The sequence below is a fragment of the Pyrgilauda ruficollis genome, unplaced genomic scaffold (genome assembly GCF_017590135.1).
Source record: "Pyrgilauda ruficollis isolate IOZ18807 unplaced genomic scaffold, ASM1759013v1 scaffold70, whole genome shotgun sequence".
In the NCBI taxonomy this organism is placed as follows: domain Eukaryota; kingdom Metazoa; phylum Chordata; class Aves; order Passeriformes; family Passeridae; genus Pyrgilauda; species Pyrgilauda ruficollis.
Genome location: NW_024528822.1, coordinates 810785 through 837311, shown reverse-complemented (window position 1 = coordinate 837311; position 26527 = coordinate 810785). Strand labels below are relative to the sequence as shown.

Here is a 26527-nt window from a genome sequence, read left to right as displayed (position 1 = left end):
CCTTGAGGGGAAGGCATTTAAGGACCAGCTGAGGGCACTTGGTCTGTTCACTGTGGAGGAGTCTGAGGGGAGATCTCATTGCAGTTACAGCTCCCTCACGAGGGGAAGAGGAGGGCAGGCACAGATCTCTTCTCTGTGGTGACCAGGGACAGGACCCATGGGAATGGCCTGAAGCTGCATCAGGGGAGGTTTAGGTGGGATATTGGAAAAGGGTTCATTATCCAGAGGGTGGTTGGGCACTGGAACAGGCTCACCAGAGAAGTGGTCACAGCACCAAGCCTGACAGAGTTTGGACATCACTTTTGGGCACAGGTGTGATTCTTGGGGATGGTGCTGTGCAGGGCAGGAAATTGGACTTGATGATCCTTGTGGGTCCCTTCCAGCTCTGGTATTCTATGATTCTATGAAATGTGCATATAACATTAAAATTTATTCTCTATTATTCACTGCTTTAAAATGAGTTTTTAAAAATTTTTAAAAGTATTTAAGAAAAAAGTGAGTAGTTTAATAAGATGTCATGTATAAAATCGAAAATATTCTCCCTTCTATTGGAAACACATAGGAAAATGAGAATACAATTGTTAGAATATAATTGTAACTTCTAATTAGAAGCTCAATAGCTCATTTAATTAGTTTTTTGTAATTAGATATTCTGAAAACTTTCTGGTCATCTTTGCATTTAAAAATTATTTTAAATAATTAATTTTAAGAGAATTGTAACTACACATAGTGAAAAAACAACTTCTTGTGAACTGAATTTTTGAGAAATCCAATTAATGGAAAGGTTTTATTCAAAGACATTGGATTTCTTTGAATTGCTGAACTGAGTTGCTGAAGTTGAATTTTGGTACAGATTGTGTAGGCACATCCTGGCCTCTAATTAGTAATAATCAGCTCAGCCTATTATTTAGGTTTTGTGCCTCAGCTGTTGATTCTCAAGGCTATTACATGTACTTTTATACAGCAAGAGGCACAATTCTGTCTGCAGAGACTGATTTTCCTTAAGATGTGGTGTTAATGCATGTACTGGGTGTTCCATGCAAAATATCAATATACTAAAAATAAATAATATTTTCAGTGCAGCGAGAAATAACACTGTATTAAAGTCTTAAAGTGTTTTAAAGCTAGATTGTAATGAATAGTTATTAATCCTATTTCAGTTATATACCTCTGGTTTGACAGTAAGATGGAGCAAGGATTCAGCAAATTAACTTTGCTCTAACATGCATTCACATATTTTTATGATCAGATGTTTTTCAAGACTAGATTAAGAGCAGGTAAACTATGTAGCTCCACAATCATAAAAATATTAGTGGCTTTGCTACCTGTTCAGTAATTGTACTTCTGCACTGTCAATAAAGCAGTGAAGTTTTCATGAAAACTGAAACAGTTGATAAAGAATAATCAGTGAGTTACCAATATTTTTCATGAAAGCTGTCTCTCTGTCTTAAGCTGTTTGTCTTAATCCATTTGGCTGCTTCCAAGATAACTAAAAAAGGATATAAGTTTGAAAATATTCACAATTCATTGTTTACATGTTGAGTGCAGTGTCGTGTTGTAGGTGCTATTTTGTACAAATCTTAAAAGAATGGAGAAACTGCTATCTTTTGTAAAGTTAGGACTGTGGAGAGATTAAGTTATTTTTGTGAATCTGCTCCAACAGTGAGACCAAATAAGCTCTGTTGAATCCAGCTGAGGAGTGCTTTTTCTAAGGGGGTGGAATTCCTCATATGAATTCCTTGACAGAAAATAATGTCCATCAGGATGCTGAGGGTTAGGTTTCTGTATGTTGCATACTCTACAGTTCAAATCTTAGGAAAATGTAAGTTCTCCATCAAATGTCTTATGTAACTATGCTGTTAGGAATAGGACTGGGATGTCATCTTTGTATATTGCAGTATTGCTCTATGTTTTCAAGCAATTTGCTAATTCTTTCTGAATGAAGAAAAATAGGTTAACCATCCTGGGGCCAAGATGTGCGTGTAAAAATAACAGATGAAAAGAGTTCATTCATAGGGCATGGCTTTTTCAAAATGTAGTCAGCTCTTAGTTGAATTTGTATAATGCAAGAGGAGAGAACTATGTCAACTTCCTAAGTTCATCTTCCAGTTGTCTGGCTTTAGCTTAATTAATTTAACATTGTCTTTGACACTTTATGATCTCAGTGTAATCAGTAGATTTTTGTTTAAACCTCATTTGGTTGGCAGCACTCTTAAGCATTAAGAAAATATCAGGACTTTGTTGTAGTACCCCTTCTCCTCTTTCCACAAAATAAAGTATTTTGGGACAATTGTCTCTATTTTTTCCCTAAAGAGTTATCTTTCTATTTACACCTACCAAGTACTAAACTTATAGGAAGATTTTAACACTGATAGGAAGATCAGTGTTAAAATGATAAGCTAAATGTCCGGTGAGGTGGATTTTGGCTTTTGACTCACAGCAATGTCCCAGGGCAAGTTGTTCACTTGCTCTGACTCTCATTATCTACCTAGACAATGAGATTTTGGATCCTTATTATGCTGTGTAGCATTTCTGAGGAGAAGCACTTACATAAGTGCTTGTGGCATTATATAATGTCTGAGCTGTGCTATTGCCAGATATTTCAGAGGGAGAACTTGGCTCTGCTGAACTCTGTTAGCATAGAGCAAAAAGATGTTCTGCTATAAATATTGCCACCATTTAAGTTCAAGACAGAGTTGCTATGTTTCCTTTCTTGAGGCAGTACAGCCTGACAAAGAACAGATGTGATATTTCCAGCATGTTTCCCCAAATTGTACATAGTAGTATCTACCTCAGCACTGAGCTTTGCCTATGCCTCTTGATAACTACATATCCTGATTGCTTTCAATACTGCCAATTTTCAATAGCTTAGAAGTTTAGTTAGTTGCAATTTCTTTCAAATTCATGAAGTCTCTAAATAGCTTTTAAACATAATTCAAGAAGAAGTCCTTAGACATGAAGCTGAAATACAAAATGCATAAATGAAGTAAAAACTGAAAATTTGTATCCATCAGGTTGGTGTAACTCTGGCTGAGAAGTCAGGAAAGAGGGGGAAGCACCTCAGCTTTGAATCTACAGTGCACAGTTTTCAGTATGTTACAACAGTTTTATATACCCTGTGGTTTATATGTAGTTACTGAGTTACTGTCTCAGTGGCTGCAATGCAGACCTGCAACTTCATTATGCAGATCTGTGAACAAGCGTTGACATTTATTTGATTTTGAAATTTTTTTTTTTTTATTGTTTTTTTTTTTTTTTTTTTTTTTTTTTTTGGCTACGGACAACCAGCAAGAAACTAATTGGGAACTGATGGCAGCTTTCCCTTTCAAAAATAATAGCATCCAAATTAGCTTGAACTTTTTTAAAGGTGGAGTCAATATATGACACTACTCCTGGAAAGGAGGAGAGGTTCCTCAGTATTGCAAAGGCACTACTTCTGTATCCTTTTGCATCAAATATGTTGTTTATTTTCAGCTCCTAGTTTTATTTCTCGTATCATGTGCTTGGAACAGCTTCCAAGTATCTGTATTGCTTCTTGGTGCAGTAGTCAGGAAATACAGCAGTGTGTGAGGGGTTTTTTTTAAGTGTAAAAAAATAATTATTCTTCCCTTTCACATTTTTTCTGAAAGTATGACACTTCAATAATATGAAGTATTATAAATAAAGTATTGGACTTTAGTTTCTTCTGTGTATATTCACAATTCCATTATTTCCCTTTGTTGAAAAATTATAAAAAAGGTTTTTGTGAAGAATAATTTTAATTTGCATAAGCAAATCTGAAATTAGTGCAACTGAGGTAGTGTTGAGCTGCTCTGTTACACTGATCATAATGCAGTTCCCATGGAGCCTTTATACAAAGATTTGAAATGTTATTGTGGAGGCTGGTAGGTCTTTCCAATAATTAAGGTTGTCAAGCTGCTCTGCCTTATGGAGTCCTGCTTCCAAGTGCTTATAATCAAGTGCATGTGATGTAAAAAGTCACTTACTAGAATTAGTAGAATCTATTTCTGTGTTTTTTCCTTTCTTTTTTTTTTTTTTTAATCAGTCTGAGGTAATTTTTTTTTTCATTTCATCCAGGAGGGATAAGATGTTTCTGAGTTCAAAGACAGGGAAGAAAACAAAGCCACTAATTAAGAAAATTGATGTAATTTTCTTGTGCACTTCTTGGTAACTTACAAAAAAACCCCAAAAACCCAAAATGAACAAACAAACAAAAAAACCCCCCAAACCAAACAAAAAAACCCAAGAAAATGAATAAAAAAGGCAACAAACCTCTCCCTGGTTCAGCTTAGTAAAGAAATGTTCTCCTGAAACAATGGAGCTTGATCATGACCAGGGAAGAGTGTTTAAATTTTCTTTGAGTATGTAGAAGTCTGATGACTTTGTCTATTTTACATAAGCTAGCACCTCCTGTGTGCTAATGAACTGTTTAAACTCCCTCTACAGTGAATAATTAAATGCATGCCAACCTGGTGGGAGCAGATATTCCTTGAAATGGATTGCTCAAGGCAGGAATGAAGCCAGGCACTGTATTGACAGCTGAGAACTCAGTGTGTGTGTGCTGCTGGTGATCTCCTGTCGTTTAAGATATGTGGAGGAAGAAGCTGTGACAAAGTACGAGGAACAAAAGGCAGGTGATGTATCAGTGACAGGAGTGGGACTGAATTGGGAAGAAGGGAAAGTGAGTGGGACTTGATGAGTGGCTGAAAAGATTGTCAACTGAAGGCAGGCAGGTAGAAGGGACTATCCAAATTGTCTGGGATAAGAAGCTGGTGACAAGGGAAGAGTAGGCACCCACTGGTTGAAGTTGTGTTCAAAATTTAGGATAGAAAAACTGTGTGGTTTTGGCAGAGAAAACTGAGACAAAAACCAGTAGAATGAGAATGGAAATGAAGGATGACAAGAGACATCTGTAGAGGAATGAACTTTCTGGGGAGAACCCAACTGCTGGACAAAGATGAAGAGGAAGGCCAAGAAATGAAAAGGGTATTGAGGGTTAGGAGTTGTGAGATTCTGGAAAGAAGTCTGATGCTGGCTGATGTGGTGAGGAGGAGCTTGAGCAAGAAAAAAAAAAAGCTAAGAGACCCTGCTTAGGCTTTGTAGGTCTAAGGAGAACCTTTTGAAGTAGGAGGAGATCCTAATTCTGGGTGATAATGTGGCCTGTAATTAAGTCAGGAAGCTGGTTTGGCTAAATGGAATAGAATTCGTAGATTCTAAGTTTGGGTTGGAAAGAGCCTGGAAGATCATCTCGTTCCAACCTCTCTGCTGTGGGCAGGTTCACCTTCCACTAGAGCAGGATGCTCAGGGCCCCATTCAACCTGGCCTTGAACATGTCCAGGGATGGGGCCGTCCCAGTCTCTCTGGACAACCTGTGCCTGTGCTTCACCACCCTCACAGAGAAGAATTTCTGGTGAGACTGGGGTAAAGATCTGGAAAGGAAAAGAGAGTGGTAGATGCCTGGAGCTATTTGGCCAGATGATATCCAGGAAACCCATTGTACTAAGGCACAGCAGTTACATGCAGTATGCTGATAATTCCTGTCATGATTTTTATAGTAGTATAAGAAGGAAATGTCTGAAAAAGGCTTTTCAAGTTACCCACATGAACCACAGGTAGAGAGCTGTAATGGTGGAATTCTTTTTTGACTTTTTTTTTTCCAATTTAGGAAAACTGCATACAAGTGATAAAATAAAAATAATTTTCTTAAATTTTAAATAGTCACAGGCATTCAAAAATGCAAAGTTTTGGTACTGGTGTATTTTTAGGACATCTCCTAAGTGTACAGTCACACTGGCTTTTTATGGAATGCTATTTTAGTGATGATAAAAGTTCAGTGGATGTGTCAGGGTTGTGTAGCAGGGAAGCTGTGGTATGAAGCAACTTTGAAGATGAAATTTCATGCTGGAAATTGCATTTGGAGTATTGGTACAATTATTTTCCTGAAGAATTAGATTCTGTACCAGACTCTGCTGTGGAGTTTGCTGAGTAGATGATCTTGTATACTAGGCTTGCTTTCAAGTGGTCACTATTCATCCCTTACTGGGAATATTCTGTACCAGAGTTCTGTCTTTTGCATCTCCTTCTTTTATTTGAGGTTGAAACCTCAGAGTTGCTCAATCCTGACAGCTGCAGCTGAGGTGAATGCAAGATGTGGCTTGCATTCACCTCAATAAACTACATATAATGCAATCACCTCAACCTGGGCATCCTAGATTAATGAAAATTTCTTAGTTTAATCTCTGTACCTCCCTTCCCCAATGGAAAATGGGTTACAATACTACTTTGGGGTTTTGAGAAAATGAAACCATTAATATTAGTTGTGTTTTGTGAAATACTGTAATTGGTGCAAGAGAAAAACCTATGAGGAAATTAATAATTCTCTTTTCAAAGCTTTGAAGAATTGACTATATTGAATAAAGCATGAGGCTGCAAATTGAAGATTGAGGAGAAAACAAAGCACTGAGCAGCTGTTGACAAAGTGAGCTCCATTATCCTGTATATACAACGAGGCAGCACATGTGCAAAAAATAGTATCATGCCATTGATAGATGGAGACTGTAGTGGGATGTGCTCAGTAGAAGCCATTCTTTTTCCACAGGGTACTTAGTTTGACATTTCCTAAGTTTTGATACTTGCTTCTGTAGAATTAATGCTTTGTTAATGAAAGCTCTTGTGACTAATCATGCAAAGTGATTGTTGTTTGGAAGCACGTAGCTGATGTGCTTCAGGCTTTTCATGATCCAGTGCAGAAGGAAAGCTCTTATGAAGAGGGGGAATGCAAACTACCCCCTTCTACCCTCTGTGGATACCTTATGCTTTTCCTGCCATGCATCTGCAATTACCCATGCTCAGCTGTGCTGCAGCAGAGTAGATGGTTTTCATTGTAATGGTAAATTTCTGAGTATCTGTGGGTTTTACCTTCTACTCTCCCTTTACCGATGGTAAATTTATGATGAATGAAGGAGTTGGAATCGTTTAGGATATTGCTGTAATTTTCTGTCTTTATCAATGAAAAAATTCCCTTTGTTTTTGGGTTTGTGGGCCAACTGCTTGAGCACTGTGGAAAAAAGTAAAGAAACCAGGATTTTTTTAGTACTTTAAACCATTTGGAAATTTCCTGGGCTTTGCCTCCTTTGGATCAAAATTTAGATACTAATTTTTTGTTTAGCAGTGTATGTTTACCCATTCAAACTTTTTCAAAGCATTCATAGATGTTTCAATGAATATAAATATATTGCCACTATAAAACATGAGCACAAACCCCTAATTCTATAAAAACTTCACACAGATGCACTTATATGGTTGTGTTCAAGGGTCCCAGGACAAGGGAAGAGATGAGAATCTTGACTCTGTGTTTCAGAAGGCTGATTTATTATATTATGATATTATATTAAAATGCTATACTAAAACTATACTAAAAAGAATAGAGAGAAAGGATCCATCAGAAAGCTAGAAAGGAATAGAAAGGAATGAATAACAAAATCTTGTGACTGCTCGCAGCCTCGGCACAGGTGCCTGTCATTGGTCATCAAGTAAAAACAATTTCACATGTTGGGTAAACAGTTCTCCAAAGCAGCAAAACATGGAGAAGCTGAAGCTTCTCAGGAGAAAAGATCCTGGCAAACGGATTTTTCATAAAATATGCCTGTGACACACTTATTACTTTTAGTTTTGTCCAATATTTCCCTTTCTTGTGAATAAATATTAGTATTTGTTTTGGCTGTTTCAGTATAAGTCTCTGTAACAGAATAATTTTTAAATGACTCAGGTAATCAATTTTAATAGAGATGACATGTCATAAGTAGGAAGTTAAAAACTAGTTTTGTTTCTAGAGACTGTATTTAGTTTAACCTTTGAATTTTTACTGAAGTTTGCTAATTCATCAGGTGTTTCATGCAAATTTTTCCCCTCCTAATTAAAAAAAGAAAAAAATTAAAAGGACTGTAGTTTGTTTTGTTTGGTTACTTTTTTTTTTCTTCAGTTACAGTTACGAGTGCATTCTTGTGCACCTGTTGTGAGAATGGTGTCTGTTTAAGACTTGGAACATCTCAGAGGTTCTTGGGTCAGTTGAGGATAGGTGCCTAAATTGTTTGAAACTGCTTTTCTGTTGGGATCAGTGTATAATTTTAAGTCAGGAATCAAGGGCTGTCAGTGTGTCTGTGTACAGGAAAGGAAATATCTTCCATCTATCTCTGCACCAGCTGGTACTAAGAAATCTGAAGGAGTGTGGTTGATGCTGTGGTTGTGCAGTACTTAAGCATTCTGAGAAAGGCAATGCTTTATACATAGTTTTTGAAATCTACCAGTAAATAATGTTTTGGGGTTTTTTTAGCTATTGCAGTTTCAAATGGCCTGAGATTGAAGGCAGAGTTATCAAACTGCAGATAAAAATAGATATTACTAGATGAACTGTCAATATTGGCACACCTTAGCCAAGAGGAAGGCTGAAGCAGAAGTTTTCCATTCTTTATATTTTTGTCTTTTCACATATGCATGCTTTGGAGAAGAGAAACTTTCATGCAGACTGTGAAATTTAAAAGCTCTAGTTATTCAGAGCTCTTGTAAAAAATGCAGCTATGCTGCAGCAATCACTACTAAAAGGTTCTTGTGGAAATTACCATCTGATCCCCAAGCTCTTCAGTGAATTTAAATACACCGTGTTCTTTTTGAAGACCTAGGGACAGAGTTATGATTATATTACTTTGCTGCAGAGCAGTACAGAGTTTACAATATGTTATTAAATTCAGTTGGGAGACCTGCAGTATTCTGAGAGATGAGTCTTGAAGTTTATCTTTGAGATAAACTGCCTGTGGACTATAGTGTTAACCCATATTCATAAAATATGGTCTTTAAATCTGAAAAGTGATCAAAAGCCTATTGCGGGTTAAGTGCTGGTTTAGGAGATTATCAGTCTATCAGCAGGGAAGACAAATCCAGCTCTTTGCTTGAACCAGTGCAGAAAATATATTATTTGCCTGTAGTGGGGAAGACCCATATGAAGATTAGACTGGACAGCAGGATTCCTGAATCCAACATATTTCTGCTTTTCAAATGTTACTACATACCCAAAAGATGTGCTATGCTATGTACTGATGGTAGCCTTCCACTTCTGCCATATGCACTGATATGCCAGGTATCAAATATCTGTGCAGTATGTATGGAGGCTGTTCAGCACCAGTCTGAGTGTTATGTCTATGTCCTGGACATCATGTTACAAAACTAGTTTCATTTTGACAGCTTTATTGTGCTGAAAGTACAAAACCAAGCAGGTAAACTCCAGTAAGTTACTGACAGACAGCAGATTGCTTTAAAACAACATTGAAATTTTTAGAATCTAGCACTAAAAACTTAGGCAATGCCAGGATAAATACTGTCATCTCTAATCTTTTGGGATTTTTTCAATACATTTGACATAACTGAATTCTTGGATATCCCTTAACAATGTATTTCTCTACATGGTAAAAGCTTTCTTTTGCCATTTTCTATGAATGGTTCCAGGGAGTGAATACCATAGTTTATGGAATTGTAAATGGTAGGACCTTTGCTGTCAATTGTAAATTTAAGGATGCTGTAGGGAATCTAGGGAAATGAGGATAAGAAGGGAATTGCAGAATATACTCTGCTTTGTAAGTCATATGTTGTATCATTTGAACTATATTTTTTAAAATTATAATTCACTGGTGCTTCACCTTGAGACAGCTGGATTAGAGTCGGAACTGGAATCCAGTAAATGGATAAAAAGTACAAATACTCTAAAGAGAGATGTCAGCAATGTATTTTTTGTTCAGTGTCCTCTCTATAAAAATGTAACACTTATTCAATTGATACTACTATGTGTGAAAGTAAGTTGATTAACATGTACAGAACACACAGAAGTGCTCTGTTGATAGCAGATCTAGTCAACAGAGGAGCTCTCCTTTTTTGTCTATCCTGAATGATGTGTTTTCCTTGAAAATTAATATTCCTGCTTTGGTTGAATTGCTTGTTGTCACTCACTGGAACTATGTGGTGATCTTAGAAGAACCCTAACAAAATGAAGGCCCACAGGGCAAAAGCAGAGCTGGAGCTGTGCTGCAGATCCTGATCTCCCATCATGGCCTGCCATTCACTAAGTTATATAACTGCAGTAAGTGAAGAGTAAAAGGCAAAGAACTTGTTTGTTCATTAATGTTCTCCATGATGCGCTGAATGGCACTGGTGCAGTGCAAATGTGGATTTTGTGAGAACTCTTACTTTGTAGGCCATTAGTTGTTATGGGACCCTTCTAAATGAGCAGATGTGCTATTTCTGGTACTTCTGTACAGTCAGAAGGTGTGCAGTCAGGAAGACAGAAGTCTTCCCATGTCATGAGAATCTACCCTCTTCTGACTTCCACTGACATTTTTGTCTTTTGTGTCATTAATTAGCTTACCCAGAATTTGTTAATGTTGGTCCCAGCATTTGGAAACAGAGGACAATACTGCTCTATAAACAGAGTTTCTTTCCAGTAAAATAAAATAAAATTCTGAAGAAAGCATCTAAATATTACTGCACTTGAAAAATTAGTACCTGGTAAGATAAACAGTATGCTTCAAAACAGCTGCTTATTCACAGAACGCTTGGTTCCATAATCTTCTATAAGGTTATGTTGTTTGGCATTGACAGTAGAACTGGCTGAAGGTGTGGGAGGGACAAACATGGGTGCAATACAAGATGCTTTGAGATAAGAATTTTTGAGACTGTGTCAATGAACTAACAGGAACTCATACACACAGAATTTCTGAGAAAAGACAGCACCTGTTGCACTTATGACAAAGACCTACAATGTTGGCAGAAGGTAGGGAGTAACCCAGCCAAAAAGTATCCACTGAATGCATAAGTAGGAGGTGATCCTTCAGAAGAAAGATGGTTTCAGTTTTGCTTGAATCTTGAGAACCTTGTTCAAGATAGATTTTGTCAACTCTCTTAAATGGCTTACACAGTCAATAGTTTGTTTACATAATTTCTTTTACCTAATGGGAGTTTTAAGAAGCCAGTGACCTGCAAAAAAAAAAAAAAAAAATTCAAGTGGTGAGTTACGCTTGAAGTGCAAATTAGGGTGATATCCCAATATTCAAACCTCATGGAAATTCCCATTGTATGTAGAAGGAAGAATACTAGTGTAAGAACCCCACAGCATTTAACAATTAGTTCTTCAGAGTGTTCAGTCAGTCTATGATACCAAGCAGCTGACTGTGTTCTGTACCGTTCCTATCTAGTTTTTTTGAGGCAAATATACTTTACAATTCTAGCTTTACTTCTAATGTCCCTTGAAGAGTACCCAGGTCGAACTTTGTGTTTACTTATAGAGTCAATGGGAAGAATTAATGTTTGAGAGAAACAAGAGAATGTTTGGTTCTATTATTGTATACTATAATGAGATGTTCAACTAACCTCAAATAAAAGCCTCCCTCTTTCCTGGTTCTAGCATCTCTCCTATGGCAATGGTAGCTTGCATGTTGATGCAGCCTTCCAGCAGACACTCTGGAGTGTAGCACCAATCAGTTCAGGAAGTGAAGTTGCCCAAGGTAAGGCTGACTCAACTTTAATTATTGAAAGACTGAGAGTAAATGAAATCAAAAAACCAAGAGAGTAAAAAAATCAAATTATTATGCCAAGTGTGGGAGTGGTTTTCTCCTATGTAAATATTGAATACAATAAATAAATAAATAAACACGCAACTGTTCTGAAACAGAGGGAAGGTTATACTGAAAGTAACACTGATAGTTTTCTATGTATTTTTGCTGAATACTAAACAGCTCATTCAAATCTCATTTTGCTAAAGATATGATAACATTCCTAATATGTTTTTTGAAATGGATTTTGGTCCTGGTTTAAGATATTATCTCAAATTATTCTGATGTATGCAGTCATGGTTACATGTTTCTGAGACTGAGTAAAAAATGGGCAAGAGGCTTGGAAGCAGGATGTGAGATCCTAAGAGTGAAGATGGGAAGTAGTTTTATGGGTAACATATGGTTGGAAAGAAAAACAAAAGGAGGGTAAAGACAGAAAGAGAACAGTTTTCCAGAACTATTTATTTTATTTAGGAGTCACAAAGGAGTTTTAATGTAATTTCTAACATTGAAAGGACAAGGATCCCTGAATTTATGCCATACTGGTTCCACAGAGAAGAACAACGTTTTTCTGAAAAGTCTGTCACAATGTAAAGCCTAATGATTTCTACTTTCCTGCAGACCAACTGTTTTGAGTGGGTGTTGTAGTAGAATCTAAAGAAGGTTAAAGCTGCAGGTCATTTCATTTTGTGTGATTTTTGGATACTGTTTTTTAAAGAGGCAATACACTGAAATTTCACATCAATTCTTTTTATCTGGTTTATTTTAAAACTTAATCATGGAATGTTCTTGCAACTTTGCTAATTAAGATATTAGGGAGACCATTGCCATCATCTATTTTTATACAGCCATTTGGTTTTTACATATGAGAACCCTTCTGCACATACAGATTCTCTGCCATGGTTTATAGCACAAACCATTATTAAAAAATGATTGCTTGGCAGTATCCTAAACTTTATGTAGAAAAGCTTTCTGTTAATGAGAAGAGAAGACCTTTTCCTTTTGCTCCTTCCTATTAATTCCATTCTCCTTGTCCTCCCACTGCTGGCAGCACTGGTGTGTCACTCTTGCTAATAATCCCAGCATGGTTTATATGCTGAGACCCAGATTTGTGCTATGCCGCATCTCTGCCTGGTAAGCCTCACTACTGAGACCTGCCTGTCTCTTTGAGAAGTAGAAATCCACAATGACATAGTGTTGTATTGTGTACTCATGCTCCCAGGAATTAATGGGAAAACGATGTAATACGGTTTTTGTAGCTGTGCATTTATCTGTGTATGTGCCTGCTCTTTGTCGCTATGCTTTTCCATTTCCACTTTGCTCAGATACAGACATTATCTTTAAGCTAAGAATGTTTTCTAGAGAAGTTCAGCTGGCTAGTGTCAGAAAGGATTAGAGCTAAGGCCTTATTCTTGAAAAAGTGGCAACTGTTCCTGTAATCAAGATAGTCCTGTGGTGAAGGGAGAGTAAATCTCACACAAAGTGTGTAAGGCCTTATCTCTATGTCCTCTGTAAAACAGTAGCAAAGCCAGAGAAAATAACCTCAAAAAGGAAGAAAGAAATAAACCTATTTTTGTTAGTATCTGTAAAATGCTTTGTCATACTCATAATTAAAATATTAATGTGTAGGAATAACTGCTCTACAATACCCTCTCTTAATCAAAAATTCCCATTAAAATAGATTAATAAATTAAACTATTTAGTTAAATGAAATTATTTTGAAGTGAAAATAATGGATAATTAGTCTGTAAGATGAACTAGGATGTTGGAGGTTGTTAAAATAAAATTTGGTTTTACATGCATTTCTGTAAAATTGGCTTATGCAGAAATCAGTTTATTGTTTAAGTCAAAACAGAGCTTTAGAGTTAAATCAAGTCGTTCTGCTAATTCTGTATGATGAAGTAGATGGGGGTCACTTTAAAGACAAAACCTAAATTATAGAATTATATGGACACAGGTCCATGTAAAAAGTAATGTGTGTAACAACAGTTACCTGGGCATACCCTGCTGTGTCAAAATCATGAATTTAAAAAGTCAGTGCTAGAATTTGCCATATAAATTGCAATTTTGTACTGATCTCAAAGGTTTAAAAATTATATCCTGAAATATTACCTGATATACTCAGGAAAAAGATTTAATGTAGTTTCAAAATAAATTCTTGAAAGATGTGCAGTGTTACTGAAGAGTCTTCAACACCATTACCCTGTAAAGATCTGTCTTACTTCACAGCATTACTTATTAGTATAGACATTCCTTCAAAATATAATTCCAGGTATAACTTTTTAAAAATCTTGTTGCTGTAACACTGAAGCCAAAGATTTATGTAATGGCATCCCACTCAAGTGAGAATTTGATATTAATTGTTTTTAGCAAGAAGGGAAGGAAGGAAAGAAATTTACATTTAGCTTGTCAGATGGAAAAACATGGAATTGTGCTTAAAATCTACTAAGTTTTAGTATTCTTCAGTTGCTGATTATAGTACAATAATTGTAGGATAATATAAAATTATATTTCTTTTTGCATTAGAGATGTGACATTAAAAAGACTGATGAAAAATGTTTATTTTGTTAACTTCTTTACTGATTAGCATTATGGCCTGATTTTCAGCAGCTTCTGGCTGCTAATTCCTGGGACTTCAAATATTGTGATGATGCTGTGTGTATGGTCTGTGCCTTAGTTTGTGAACACACACACGCACACACTGTACACTGTGAAGACAAGTGTTTGGCTGTGATCCTGCACGTGCAGTGGAAGCGTTTGCAATATAGGAGTTTCCCTTTGGAGTCCAAATAAATAATGATTATTGGTTTTGAACTTCGTGTCAAGTAGAATTTAGAGTGGACCTTCCCAGAAGTTTTTCTCACAGAAAACTTCCAAATAGTCTAAAAAGAGCTTTAAAAATAATGAACTAATTAATCAGTTTTTGTTTTTGTATTTTAACTAGAATTCTTAACAGAAATAAAATGAAAAGTGGGTAGATAAGATGGAAGAGTTTCCTGCTTTTTCTCTTGTAATCTGGGAGAGGAGTACTTGATTGCTTGTTTTGGTTGACTCAGTCTTTTTCTGAGTTGTGGTAACTATGTAGGATCCCCTGCTTGTGGCTTCTCTTTATCCTTATCCATCCTTCCCAAGCTGCTGACTTGGAACTTACTTGGCAGTGTTCAACCGGCTCCATAGAGTATGAGATATCTTCCCCTTCTGACTCTTCTTTTTATAGTAATATAAAATTTCAAACAGAAAAAAGTGAAATCAACCTCATAGTATTTATTACAGATTGAACTATGAAGTACATGTTGCTGTGTTTAGAGAAATGAATTCGATTTTCTCCCTTTATTCAAGGATACCTGATAGGAGGGGATGTTCTGAGGTTATTGCATGGTCACATGGATGAATGTTTGACAGTGCCTTCGGGTGAACATGGAGAAGAACAAAGAAGGTAGGTTTCCAGCTTATAAAAGAATCATGTAATGAATGTTGCTGAATTAAGTATCAGTCATATTACAGATGTTTGAAAGATGTTGTGATGATATTTATTACTCATAAGAATGAGAATTGTTGAGATAAACTTTGGATATGAGCCTTTTGTATTTTCTTTTCCGTATTGTTCAAGTCTGATTTCACTTACCAGATGTAAAAGGAGTAGTGATTTTTCTGATAACTTATTGTCATTTTTCCTAATTTAAAAGCACTGTGAATTAAATATCTTGTCTTTTTCATCACTGGTTTTTTTTTTTCTGTAATTACAAAAAATTCCTCAGGACAGGGTATGTAAGAATACTGGCTAATCTTTCAAGGCAACTAGTCTGGGATTAATCTCAGGTCTACCTGTCATGGCAGTCTAGAATTTAAATTATGGTTATTTTCTTGACTGAAGGAATCCTGGAATGGAAGTAGTGATAACAACCTGGTCTGTGTCTCTGTTAACTAAAAAATTGAAATAGTGAGAAGACTGACACAGTGAGTGTTATGTCTCAGTGGAGTGATTGCATTAGTCCTCTTTATTTGTTCTAATAACATATGCACTAAGCTTTTTTTTGATAGGGCAGTGTGGCATAATTTATTTCTACCTTCAGGGTAAATGTTGCTAAATGTTACTAAATGGTATTTTAGAATAGTTTTTTTATTGCAGCATACTGGGTTGCTTCATTTCCATGACAAAGGAAGAACTATTCATTAACTCACTCATCAAAATGAATTTTCTTGGTTTGCAAATAGAGATATTTTTTTAAATTTATTATAATTTTTAAAGATAAGGACAAGACTCTGGAAGCTCTCATCACAAAATTCTTTTATGAATTTTTAAATGTTAATGAGAAAAACCTCAGTTTTCTTGTAGAGCTGGTGACCAACACTTCATGGATATTTCTTATTTCAGACAAGGGAATAGTTTTTGAATGCAGAAGATAGTTTTAATGCTGATACTTAAAATGTGATCTGTTCAGGTTTTAATTTTAGTTACCATGTGAGAGTCATTACCCCTTGATCACTGCTATTATTATCCTCAGCCTGAAACTGAGGAAAACTTAAGGTGATAAATAAATAGGATGCTATAGTGTTTGTTCTTACATCAGTCTAAATCCTGCAAAATTCCTTTAAAAAATGTACTTGCAGTGTAACTTCAGATTCATGGGGTGATCAAACACTTCAGTAATGAACTTCAGTGCTTAAGAAGACACTAAAAATCTGTCTCTTTTCAACAAGTCTGACATTATATGTAAAACACAATAATGGAGTCTGAAGTTGCAAATTAAGAAAAAAGTGATTTGCTCTACTTGTGCATTCACATGAGGCATCTTTCTGTCCTATAACATGAGAAGAATATGGTTAATTTCTTAATCTGCAGACCAATGCCTATAAAGAAATTGGAAAATTGTATTTCCTTCTGCAGTGTCTGCAATGTTCTGTATTTCTTTATCCCTTTCCCGTATCTATCTAAAATCCCCAAAGAAGCAGAGCTGTTAGGCAACAAATAGGACATATGTCTTTGCCTTTATTTTTCCTCATTGCAATACTGAGAAATATTGCTTCTATGTGCTTCTTAAAAACAGATATGATCTTCTGAAATGTACTGTTTTTCAGGAACTTTCTTTTATAAACAAGCAAAATAAAATTAAGTTAGTTTGTTTTCCATAGTCTCATTTCTGCAACTTTTCTATTTTTCTGAAATATTTAAAAGTATTTTTTACTAAAAAACCTAGAATATAATCTATGATTACTTTTAATTATATGGAGTTACTCTGTCAACCATATTTTCTCCCCTTGAATTATTAGCAAGTTTAGTTATTGCTTAAAACGTCTCTACTTCTATCTCTAATTAAGACTGTTGCCTATTCAAAATAGTTTGTGGCTCCTTTCAGTTTTCAATACGTGTACATACATCATTTTGATGGTCGTGATTCAACATCTGGCAGAATTATGTAAATATGTGTAATTTTGGCAGGTAGGAAATTTTAAGACATTATTTTGTCTTTCATTTCAGTTTCAGTTCTGTAACTTTTGCACATGAGGCTTACAAAGTTCTGCTATATTTGAAGTACAATAATTCCATATCATCCTGTCGTTGACTCTTTAAGTAGTCTGTTTGAAGACAGATTACTGTTATTGTGTTTTGTTTGTTTTGTTCCAGCATACACCTGGAGAGCAGGTCTGCTCTGCAGAATGACAGCATAAAGGAGCACTGAGAAGTACCATCCCTGTTATGACTCACTAATTCCTCTATCTCATTTTTTTCTGCAGAGGCTTCCTCTTTATGCCTTTTAAAATAAATAAAAGATGAGACAATCCTAAAATAACAGTTTTATTCTATAATGTCACCTGGTATCTATTTCAGGGAATAAATAAATAGTTTAGACATGAAGTGTCCTCCTAGGCAGTGTCCAAAAATAACAGTAGTTCTACTCTGTTCTTAGAACATTTATACAATTGCATAAGTTTTAGTTTTTGCATAAAAATGTCTCAAAGAGTACCAAGAGTTCAAATTAAAGCACACATTTTCAAGATGTTTATGCTCTTGTACATGTAAGAGTTGATCCTCTCACTTAGCACAGTGGACACCTATGAAGCAGTGGCAGTGCAGATACTGTCTTCATGATTACAGTACCTAGCAAAGCTTACTGTGAGTCAAGGTCATCCAAATCTACACTGGAAGAGGCCTAGTACAGTGGCAGAAGGAGTCATGTAAAAGGCTTATAAAATAATTTTCTGCATCTCAGGTTTTTTTCTGAGTCTGTGCTGTGTTTCCTTGCTTAATTGTTGTGCTTGTGTCCCTCCATGTGGGCCTTAGATTGTGGTACTGTGATCCCTAAAAGGTAGGATGGACTCATTTTATTATGGAAGAGGGACTTGGCTGTTGCGTCAGAAAATTAACTTTTCCTTAGGAAGCAGGTTCGAGTAGATGCTCCATGAAGTTGCTAGATTAAGTTTGCTTTGCAATCAAAAAACATTTTAATTGGAAGCAGTAGAAATGGAGACATTTGTGGTAATATGATGGTTTACTTGATATTACAGTAGAGGAATACAGTGGTATTATTTTTAAAATACCACAGGCAGGGTGAAAGACACCCTGGGAGTTTTTCCTCACTGGCACAGCCAAAGAACGAAAAAAGGAACAGACAAAAGATAAAGTACATGCAATTTTCCTGAATTAAATATAATTTGCTGCATATTCTACTTAGGTGTGTTGCTGTTTTAAGGCAGCTGGTTTAAGCCTTATGCATAGAATCCTTAAACTGTGTTTTTATTCTTCAAAGTGTCTTAGTTACATCTTGCAAGCTAGACCAAAATTTGCACAGTAGCTCTTTAAGTTAAATTTCAGAAGCATTTCCAGGTAGAGTAAAAAATAGATACAGTTGTAGACAGACAAGAAAAGGCCTAGTATCATCAGTTTGTTGTTCTTATGGTGGTCACTTTGATTTCCATCTATCTTCAAAGCCAGGGGAATCTTCTGCAGCAGCACAATAGCTGTGAATCCATATTTATCTTGACTCCTTTTCCTTTAGTCTCTGTCTGCATGGTTCATGATGTAGATTCCATCATAGCAGCTAATATAAGCACTTTGTCAGTAGGAATGAGGCAAACCCACCACAGTTTCCTTGATTTACATATGGTTTTTAAATTTTATGGTTTTTAAATTTAAATAAAGGATTTCATAGTCTTCTTCTTCCACCTTTTCCCTCCAATTTCATAGAGGAGACATTTGTTAATAATTTTTAATACTACTTTATTTTTTGGTTGGAGGGTTATATATGATTATCCAGCAAAATATTTAAATCTCTTCTTGTATTACAGGTACCTTGAAATGGTCTTTACTTTCCTTTGACATCTTTTCCTGTTGAAATTGTGACTCTTTTTTTTTTTTCTTTTTTAAAACCTGTTATTTGGTAATTATAATATTGAGTGTTCATTTTGAATTTATAATATCAAAGGAATGAATACATTTATTTTAATTATGATAAGAGTTGGTCTTTAAAGCATGTGTCTATTAAGGTGCTTCTGTGAAGTTGCTTTCCATTGGTTCAATCTCTGAAAAAAAAAATTAAAAATATTCATAATAAGTTTATCACAATTTAATCAGTCAGCAGTTCCCTCCCCCCTTTCTTTTTGCAGTTCAGTGGAATTGTTTTACATGTTGACAAGTTTGTATTATGTGTGTTAGTTTTAGTTTCCTGTAGGAATGTAAGCTGATTATTAATGCAGGCATGACTGTAGAGTTTTGGATTGCTTTCTCATGTTGGGGAGATATGTTTGGTAGCTGGGTTGGGGTTTTTTTTTCTTGTTTGTTTCTTTTGGTGGTTGGTTGGTTGGTTTTCTTTGATTTTTATACCACCGTTTTTCATATTCTTTTATAACTTAAATACTTCACAGAAGTAGGGCTCTGATAGTCGTAGTTCCCGGTCTAGAAAGGAACTGTGTTTCCACTGCAATTAATTTGCATTTTGATTTGCAATATGTGTTTTAAAGTGATGACTGCAGTGCAATTTGGACCCTTCAGAAATATTTCATAATGGAAAACAATTACCTGTGACAGAAAGAAAAGTGCTCCTGGCTTTTCAAATTATCATTTGGGATGGAGCAGACTCCAGTTTCTCAAACCCTCCATAGGCCTTCATGGGGGAATGGATAAATGTAGCCCAATTTCAGAAGCAGTTTTACCATTCCTGCCTTTGAGACTTTCTTTGGGTAAAGCATATTATGTTAAGGCTTTGTAAATGACATTGAACACTTAGTGTTAGTCTCAGGGATGGACAGGCTTTTAAAGCGATGGTCAAAATCAGTATGACTTAGCTAATCCTTTTTTTATTTTCCATGCCATTCTCTGACACCTTTTCTTATGGCATTGTGCACTAACGAGGTCTGTTGTACCACAGAAAATTTGGGATCAAGCATGTGTGGAGCATAATTTATGACTGAATTGTAAGCTCAGAAAGTTTTCAATCAGCGTAAGTCAATAACCTTTCCCCCGCACCTCAAACAACTGTTGAGCCTTGAATAATGATGGCTGTGCTTTAAAAAATTATTTTGAAAACATATATAGAGATCTTTAGTGACCGATTTTTCAAACTAAAACCAGGCTTGCCTGTCATTGAGAGGAGTGGAAAATTTTCTTTCCCTTGAACTTTGACATCTTATTTGGATTTATTCATTTGTGTGTGATCCTGGTACACTATTTTTCTTTATATTTATTCCAAGCAACTGAGATTTGCTCAATTATTTTCTTGGTGTGGAACTTAGGATTTGCAGTTTCTTCAACCAAGATTACTTCAGCAGTATCGAAACACTGCCATTTAATGTAATTTCTTTTAACCTCATTTAATTCCCATTTGTAGTCAGTGACTTTCAGTGAAATGATTTCCCTCTCTTTGCCGAACAATACTTTAATAAGAAAATAAATTCAATAATGGTTCTCCGGGGGGGTTGATATGTGGTAGTCTATTTTGAACCTGTGTAATTAATTCATTATTGAAATTAAAGATGATAGATTCAGATATGGAGCTTTCTTTTTGATGTTTACTGTCTCTTTGCCCCTGCATCCCCTCTTGGAAAGCTCGAGGAGAGCAGAACGCGGCCCCGCCAGGGCCATGGCACTGTCCGTGGTGCTGCACACACAACCCGGACGCAGGGAGGCAAATGCGATGTCCACTCCCAGCTCTGGTTTGGATTAAGGTGAATTAAATAGATGAACGACATAGTCAGGAAAAGGATGGTGTTTTAAATTTAACTTACAGTCATAGGTCAGACCAAAAAATGGCTTAATTACACCAACTAACTAACTAGATGAAGGTATGGCTCTGAAGATGCAAGCTATCCAAAGCTTTGAGGAAAACTAACACTCATAGATTCTTGTCCTCTCTTTTTTTTTTTTTTTTTTCATCCTGTCAATGTTAATCTATAGTAAATCTAGAGAGTCAGAGAATTTTTGTGTGTTACTTCATGTCATTAAAAGCAGTGTTTCGTTTGATCTAGCAGTACCAGTACCTGATATGACCTGCTAGTATCAGCTTCCAGAAAAATTCAAATGTTTTGAACCATCCTTCCTTTTCAGCACTGGACTGTCATCAGAAATATATAAAAAGAAATGAGGTGCATCCCATCAAGTAATGATATATAAAACAAGTGCTAAGGAAGTTGGTTTGAGCAATCTCAAAGCAGTTTACTATGTTTACTTTTGTGAAAAGAAGTAAAAATGAACTTCCAATTCCTTAGCATAAAAACTTTTGAGATGGTTTGGGTTAAAAACTTGTTCATCTGCTTTGGGACGATGTTCAGCATGCATGCTGTTATGGTAAAGGCAAAGTGACTCGCCCTTCATTGAAGAAATTCTTTATTCAAAATATTCTTTTATTCGTCTTTTCTTTATCCGCTTTTCTGTAGTAAAGACAGTATCTAGTTAAAAACACAAGAGTTTGCACCCTGTTCTAAAGCTTGGTGCTTTTTGCCTTTTTTTTTTTTTTTTCTTTGTAGCACATGTCTTCTTTCCTGTTCTTTCCAAGTCTTGCCATTTCATCCTTTATTCTAGTTTTTAGGCTTCTCCTTTTGCTTCCTTGTAGGGATCCTTTATCCCTAGCCCTCCAGTAACCAGTTCTCTTTCAGTCCTCCTCCAGATTGTTGTAACTTGTTCTTTTGCTGAGGCTCAGCTTCTGCCCTCTTTGGCTTTTGTTTTTAAAGTTCTATTACTGTCTTTTAGCCTTTACTCCCTCTCTTGCTGCCATACCTGGTCCTTCATATGGAACTAACAGACAACCCTAGAATCTTTTTATTTCCTCTAGTAAATAAGTCATATGTTTTTATATAGGATTTCTTCTATCTTTTTCCCCTTTTCTCATCTTACATGACCGTTCTAAGACTGATAGCTCCCCTTTGAAGGAAGAGAGAAAAGAAATAATGGATAGACAGCCATGTAAAAGTAAACTACTTCATCCATGAGAAGCCATTCTTTTAAGTTGAAAATGGGAGGTTTTTTAGGTCTTTACTGTTACACTGACCCAACAGCTATAGGTAATCCAAAACTAGCTTCAAAAGGACAGTCAAACTGAGTAACTGGTGACAGCGTAGGGGTTTCCATTATGAGGAAGAGCTTAATCTCTGAAAAGTAAAAAGGTACCAAGTTAAGAATGAAACATTATTACTGAATTTAGACCTTTGCTTCCACCCAATTTTTCACATAATAAATGACTTAAACTGCTGAATAAAATTTAATTTCATATTATGCAATATGCAAATGCAAGGATTCCAAATGCATTTTTGTGAGTGAAGTTCATATTGAAAAAAGCCAGCATGTAATCAGAATGTTTCAGCTTTGAATAAAACCAACAACCCCCACCCAAACTGCCCAAACAAACAACTCACGCTCTCCCACTCCCAATCCAAACCCACCAATCAGGCTGACATCTGATCTGTTATTCTTGAGATGTTGCTGCGTAAATCCAGTCTTGGTCTGTTAGCTGCAGAAGAAGAATTTGAACAAATACCTGAAGTGCAAAGAGAATGTCAGAACAGAGGAATAGATGAGTTCAAGGTTGTTTAGCAATTACATTTTACTGTAATAATAAAGGTAAATTTCAATAAAAAATAAGATTGGCTTTGAATATCATTTCCTTCAGTAAGGGGGAAATGACTTGCTAATACTTGCTAGCTGCTCCTAGCATCACCAACCATTGCAGCAAATGGCTGAGATAATACTTGGAGAAAATAGTAGATATAAAGTCATGGGGTGAATATTGTACATATTTATATCCATCTGTAACTTCTTGCTATGTGGAACATGTGCCATAGTTTCTATTTATAGCTGGGTCATGAGTGTTCAGTGTTTCTGATTTTGTTATTGTAGTGAGATGTATTTATTTTGTGTTTGGACTAATTTTTTCTCTTGTATGATTCATCTTCATTTTTTCACACTGTCTGGGAGTGTTTATTTCCATAATAGTTTTTAATACATTCCAAGATGAATTTTAGCACATATATAGTTTCATGTATGCTTAACATGCTTAACAGTACTGGGAAACATAGTTTCTTTCTTTTGGTTTTGAACCATTTCTTTCAATGCTGGGTTTTCCTCTGTGTTAAACGTTCAGTCCTTCTGTATTATATCCAAAGGAGGACTTTGAAAGGTAAAGCTTAGTAAGCTTGTACTTGAATCAAGTGTACTTTGGAATCAAGTGATTCCAAAACTGTAGTTGTCAAAAATTGCTTTTAGCAAAGAGTGGGGAATGCCTACAGTTTTGTTATTAATATTCCCTTAAGTTACGCGGCTGGCTGTTTTTGGTGGTGTCTGTTCTTGACTGAAGTTCACAACATTTAGTCAAAACATCATCTTTTCCCAGATCTATAAAACTAGGCCATTGTTTGGTAGTCTTCCCTGACATGCTTGATCTGATAAGTATAGTGACATCACTCCTTTGCTTAAGTGACTCTTTAAAGTGTTTTCCCAAAGGAAAGGCCTAGGCTTTTAAATTCTGTCCATGTCATAGGGCAGAAATATAGGCACGGGCAGGACACAATCCAAAGAATGGCTCCCTAAATTTAGAATGGCAATGCTAACTTTCCTTAGTGTTTACTTTGAAGCAAAACAGGGTTATCTGCTCAGGGCTTTCGTTGACCATAGATCTTCAGCATGTGGTGCATCCAGTATAGATCACTTATCTATGTGTAGAATAATGAAGGAAAAAATTTTTTTAGGCTTAATTGATGTTTTTATAGTGATACTTAGATTTCTGGTTCTATCCCAGAATTTGAGAGGTCATTACATATAAAAATTTGTAAATAGGAAGCTGTTAACATCTGAGATGTGTGAAGACTGTCAGTGTGGTTGTTGTTATATCTTATGTGTTATGGTATTAAAATAAAGTGCTAAATAAGTACATGTTCAAAATTCAGTGTAAAAAGTTGGAGTTATTTTAATAGTATAAGCTCTGAGAAAACACTACCTTTCCTGGGAGATACATGCAGTGCTCACAATCTTAATCATTATTTGAAACTTGGTTTTTGTTAGAATCTAGAAATGTTGTAGTAATCAGGTTATTGGTACTGTTTTTTCCCCTGGATTCTTTATCCTTAAAGCACTAAGAAAAATGTCTAAGCAAATGCTGTATAAATCTGTATGAACTTTACAATTATGGATGTTAAGGACAATTAAAACAAAATTTAAATAACCAAGTATGAAAGTTTAATTGACAAGACTGGGTTTCAAATCTAATAACCTTTGAATCTGACAAATGCAACAGTTGTTTTGACAATCTTAAAATGAGAGCTGTGGTTAAATGAACAAACACATATGATCATGAATTCTGCTGAACACTTAGTCTGTGCCATTGCTTGGTTTTCAGAACTGTCCATTATGAAGGTGGCGCCGTGTCCATTCATGCTCGTTCCCTTTGGCGACTAGAGACTCTAAGAGTTGCGTAAGTAAAATCTATCTCAGAAAATATAAGGACATTTGGTAGGACACTTTTTGTATGGTAAGGGCAATCCTATAAAATCAAAATGATAATTATAAATCCAGACGAGTAAAACAAAAATAATCCTTTAAAAATGCCTTCTAGTACTTTCATTGAACATTGAACAGGTTCCTAGAGAGAGAGTGTGTGTTTTGATTATTTTTTCAAGTTGTTATAGCTCTCAGTGAATTCACAGTTTACATTTTTAGCACATAAATGACAAAACCAGGACTGGTTTCCTTAAAATAAAAATCATTTGTGACACTCCTCCCCCAGCTTAAGTCATTTGAAAGACTTTAAAAGAAAAAATTTAAAAGAAAAAATTCAATCATGCATTATTGGAAGTGTTGGAGTAATAGTAAGGAATTGTTCCCTGTTTGTTAAAGTAATTGAAGTGTAAAACTGCATTTAAATCATATTACGATATGTGCCTATGATAAAGTTTCTAGTGAGGAATAAATGATTGCTCTTTGGAGATTAAATCAGAGAAGCTTATGAAAAGGTTACATTCCAATGATGCTGTTTTCTCTGTGTGCATTTTATTAATAGGATGGCATTAAATGTCAGTGATAGGGCAATGAGATTTTTCCTTTGGACTAAATGGACCTTGAGACAGTGATGACAACAATGAAGCTGTGAAGGATCTCTGGCTTTTTGCTTTCCCCATGACATTTACTTCCCTAACAAGCAGTATAGGAATAACGTGGGGATTCAAGTAAAGACAGCTTTCTGTTATGACCATCATATATATCAGCATTGTATACAAACTTTTGAAGAGTAAACATTTCAACATACATGACTGAAAGAAATTGTAAAAACAATTGTTACAGAGGGAGTGGTTATCTTTCTTCTTAAAATACAGGGTTTTCTTACCAGGAAAAAAAGAACCAAATAAAATCCCAAGAATAACACTCTCTCCTACACTTCCCTCACCAACCTATTTTCCAGTATGATATTCTAATTGCTATATATGTTCAGTGCTGAATTGCAGTCCATTAATATTCAGGCAAATGCTTAAATTTGTAGTTTTGTGTATGCATGCCTGAAGTTCTCAATCAGTTGTAGTCCTTCCCAGAATGACTGCAGATATAATGCTTTGTGAATTTTACATGTTTCTAAAGGAACAATTTTTTTTTCCCTCAACTCTGTTCATTAGTAGAGAACTCTGATAAAAATTGCCTGGGTAGTCTACATGGACGGATGCCCTTGGGCATCCATGGGACACCAAATACTATTGCTCAGCATTGCTTTCTTTCCCAAAAGGTGGCAGAGTTCGTGCTCACACACTGCAAAAAATATTTTTAGTAGTTAGAATTGGCTTCAAAGATACTTCCTGCTCAAAAGGCTTTTTTTGTAAGTGCACATGAATTGATATTTTTCCTATCCTGCAGGTATGAACTAGAAGCATGGCTCAATTATGCTACTTCTTTTTTTTTTTTTATTTTTTCCTATGGTCTGTAGCTATTGGGACCAAAAGAAAATTGAATCATACAAGAGAAAAGGCAGCTCCCCAGCATGACCTGTAATATAAAAGGTGCAGAACCGATGTAATTTACCAGACTCGGCAACACAATAGCTGAGATTGATGACCTGACATTTTACTGACTAGAGAAACAGAAGTTATGCTAGAACACTGGACTCAGATGGCCTTTTGTGGAGTATATGGACTTTGCTGTGCAGAAGACAGAAAAAGATAAATATGTTTCTAAGATGTAAAGCTTCCCTATTTCCTTCTACCCCAAAGCTCCCTCAATTTAAACAGAAGAGACCCTAGATTTAAAAAAAATAGTTGAGGGTGAAAACCTTTTTATTTTTCTGTTCCGTTTAAAACCAGTAGCTAAAAAGGTTTAGAAGTTTAATCACTGAAGTGTAAGAAACCCTGTTACAAAAAGAAGCATTTTAAAAAATGCACTTTGAAAATGTTTGCCAAACTGAGTTTGCATACTTTGCATCCAGTATGGCCAACTCTAAAGAAGACAAATTTAAACAAGTGGATGTTGG

The 26527-nt window shown here is 35.7% G+C and overlaps 1 protein-coding gene across 1 annotated transcript in view; it reads left to right on the top strand.

The window, feature by feature from the left end:
• The window catches only part of RYR2 (ryanodine receptor 2), a 384205-nt gene that overhangs the window by 154690 nt on the left and 202988 nt on the right, over positions 1 to 26527 (top strand). The window contains exons 9-11 of the mRNA XM_041485449.1: positions 11447 to 11546; positions 14934 to 15030; positions 24416 to 24490. Coding sequence (XP_041341383.1) covers positions 11447 to 11546; positions 14934 to 15030; positions 24416 to 24490 — 272 coding nt within the window. The remainder of the gene's footprint in view (positions 1 to 11446; positions 11547 to 14933; positions 15031 to 24415; positions 24491 to 26527) is intronic.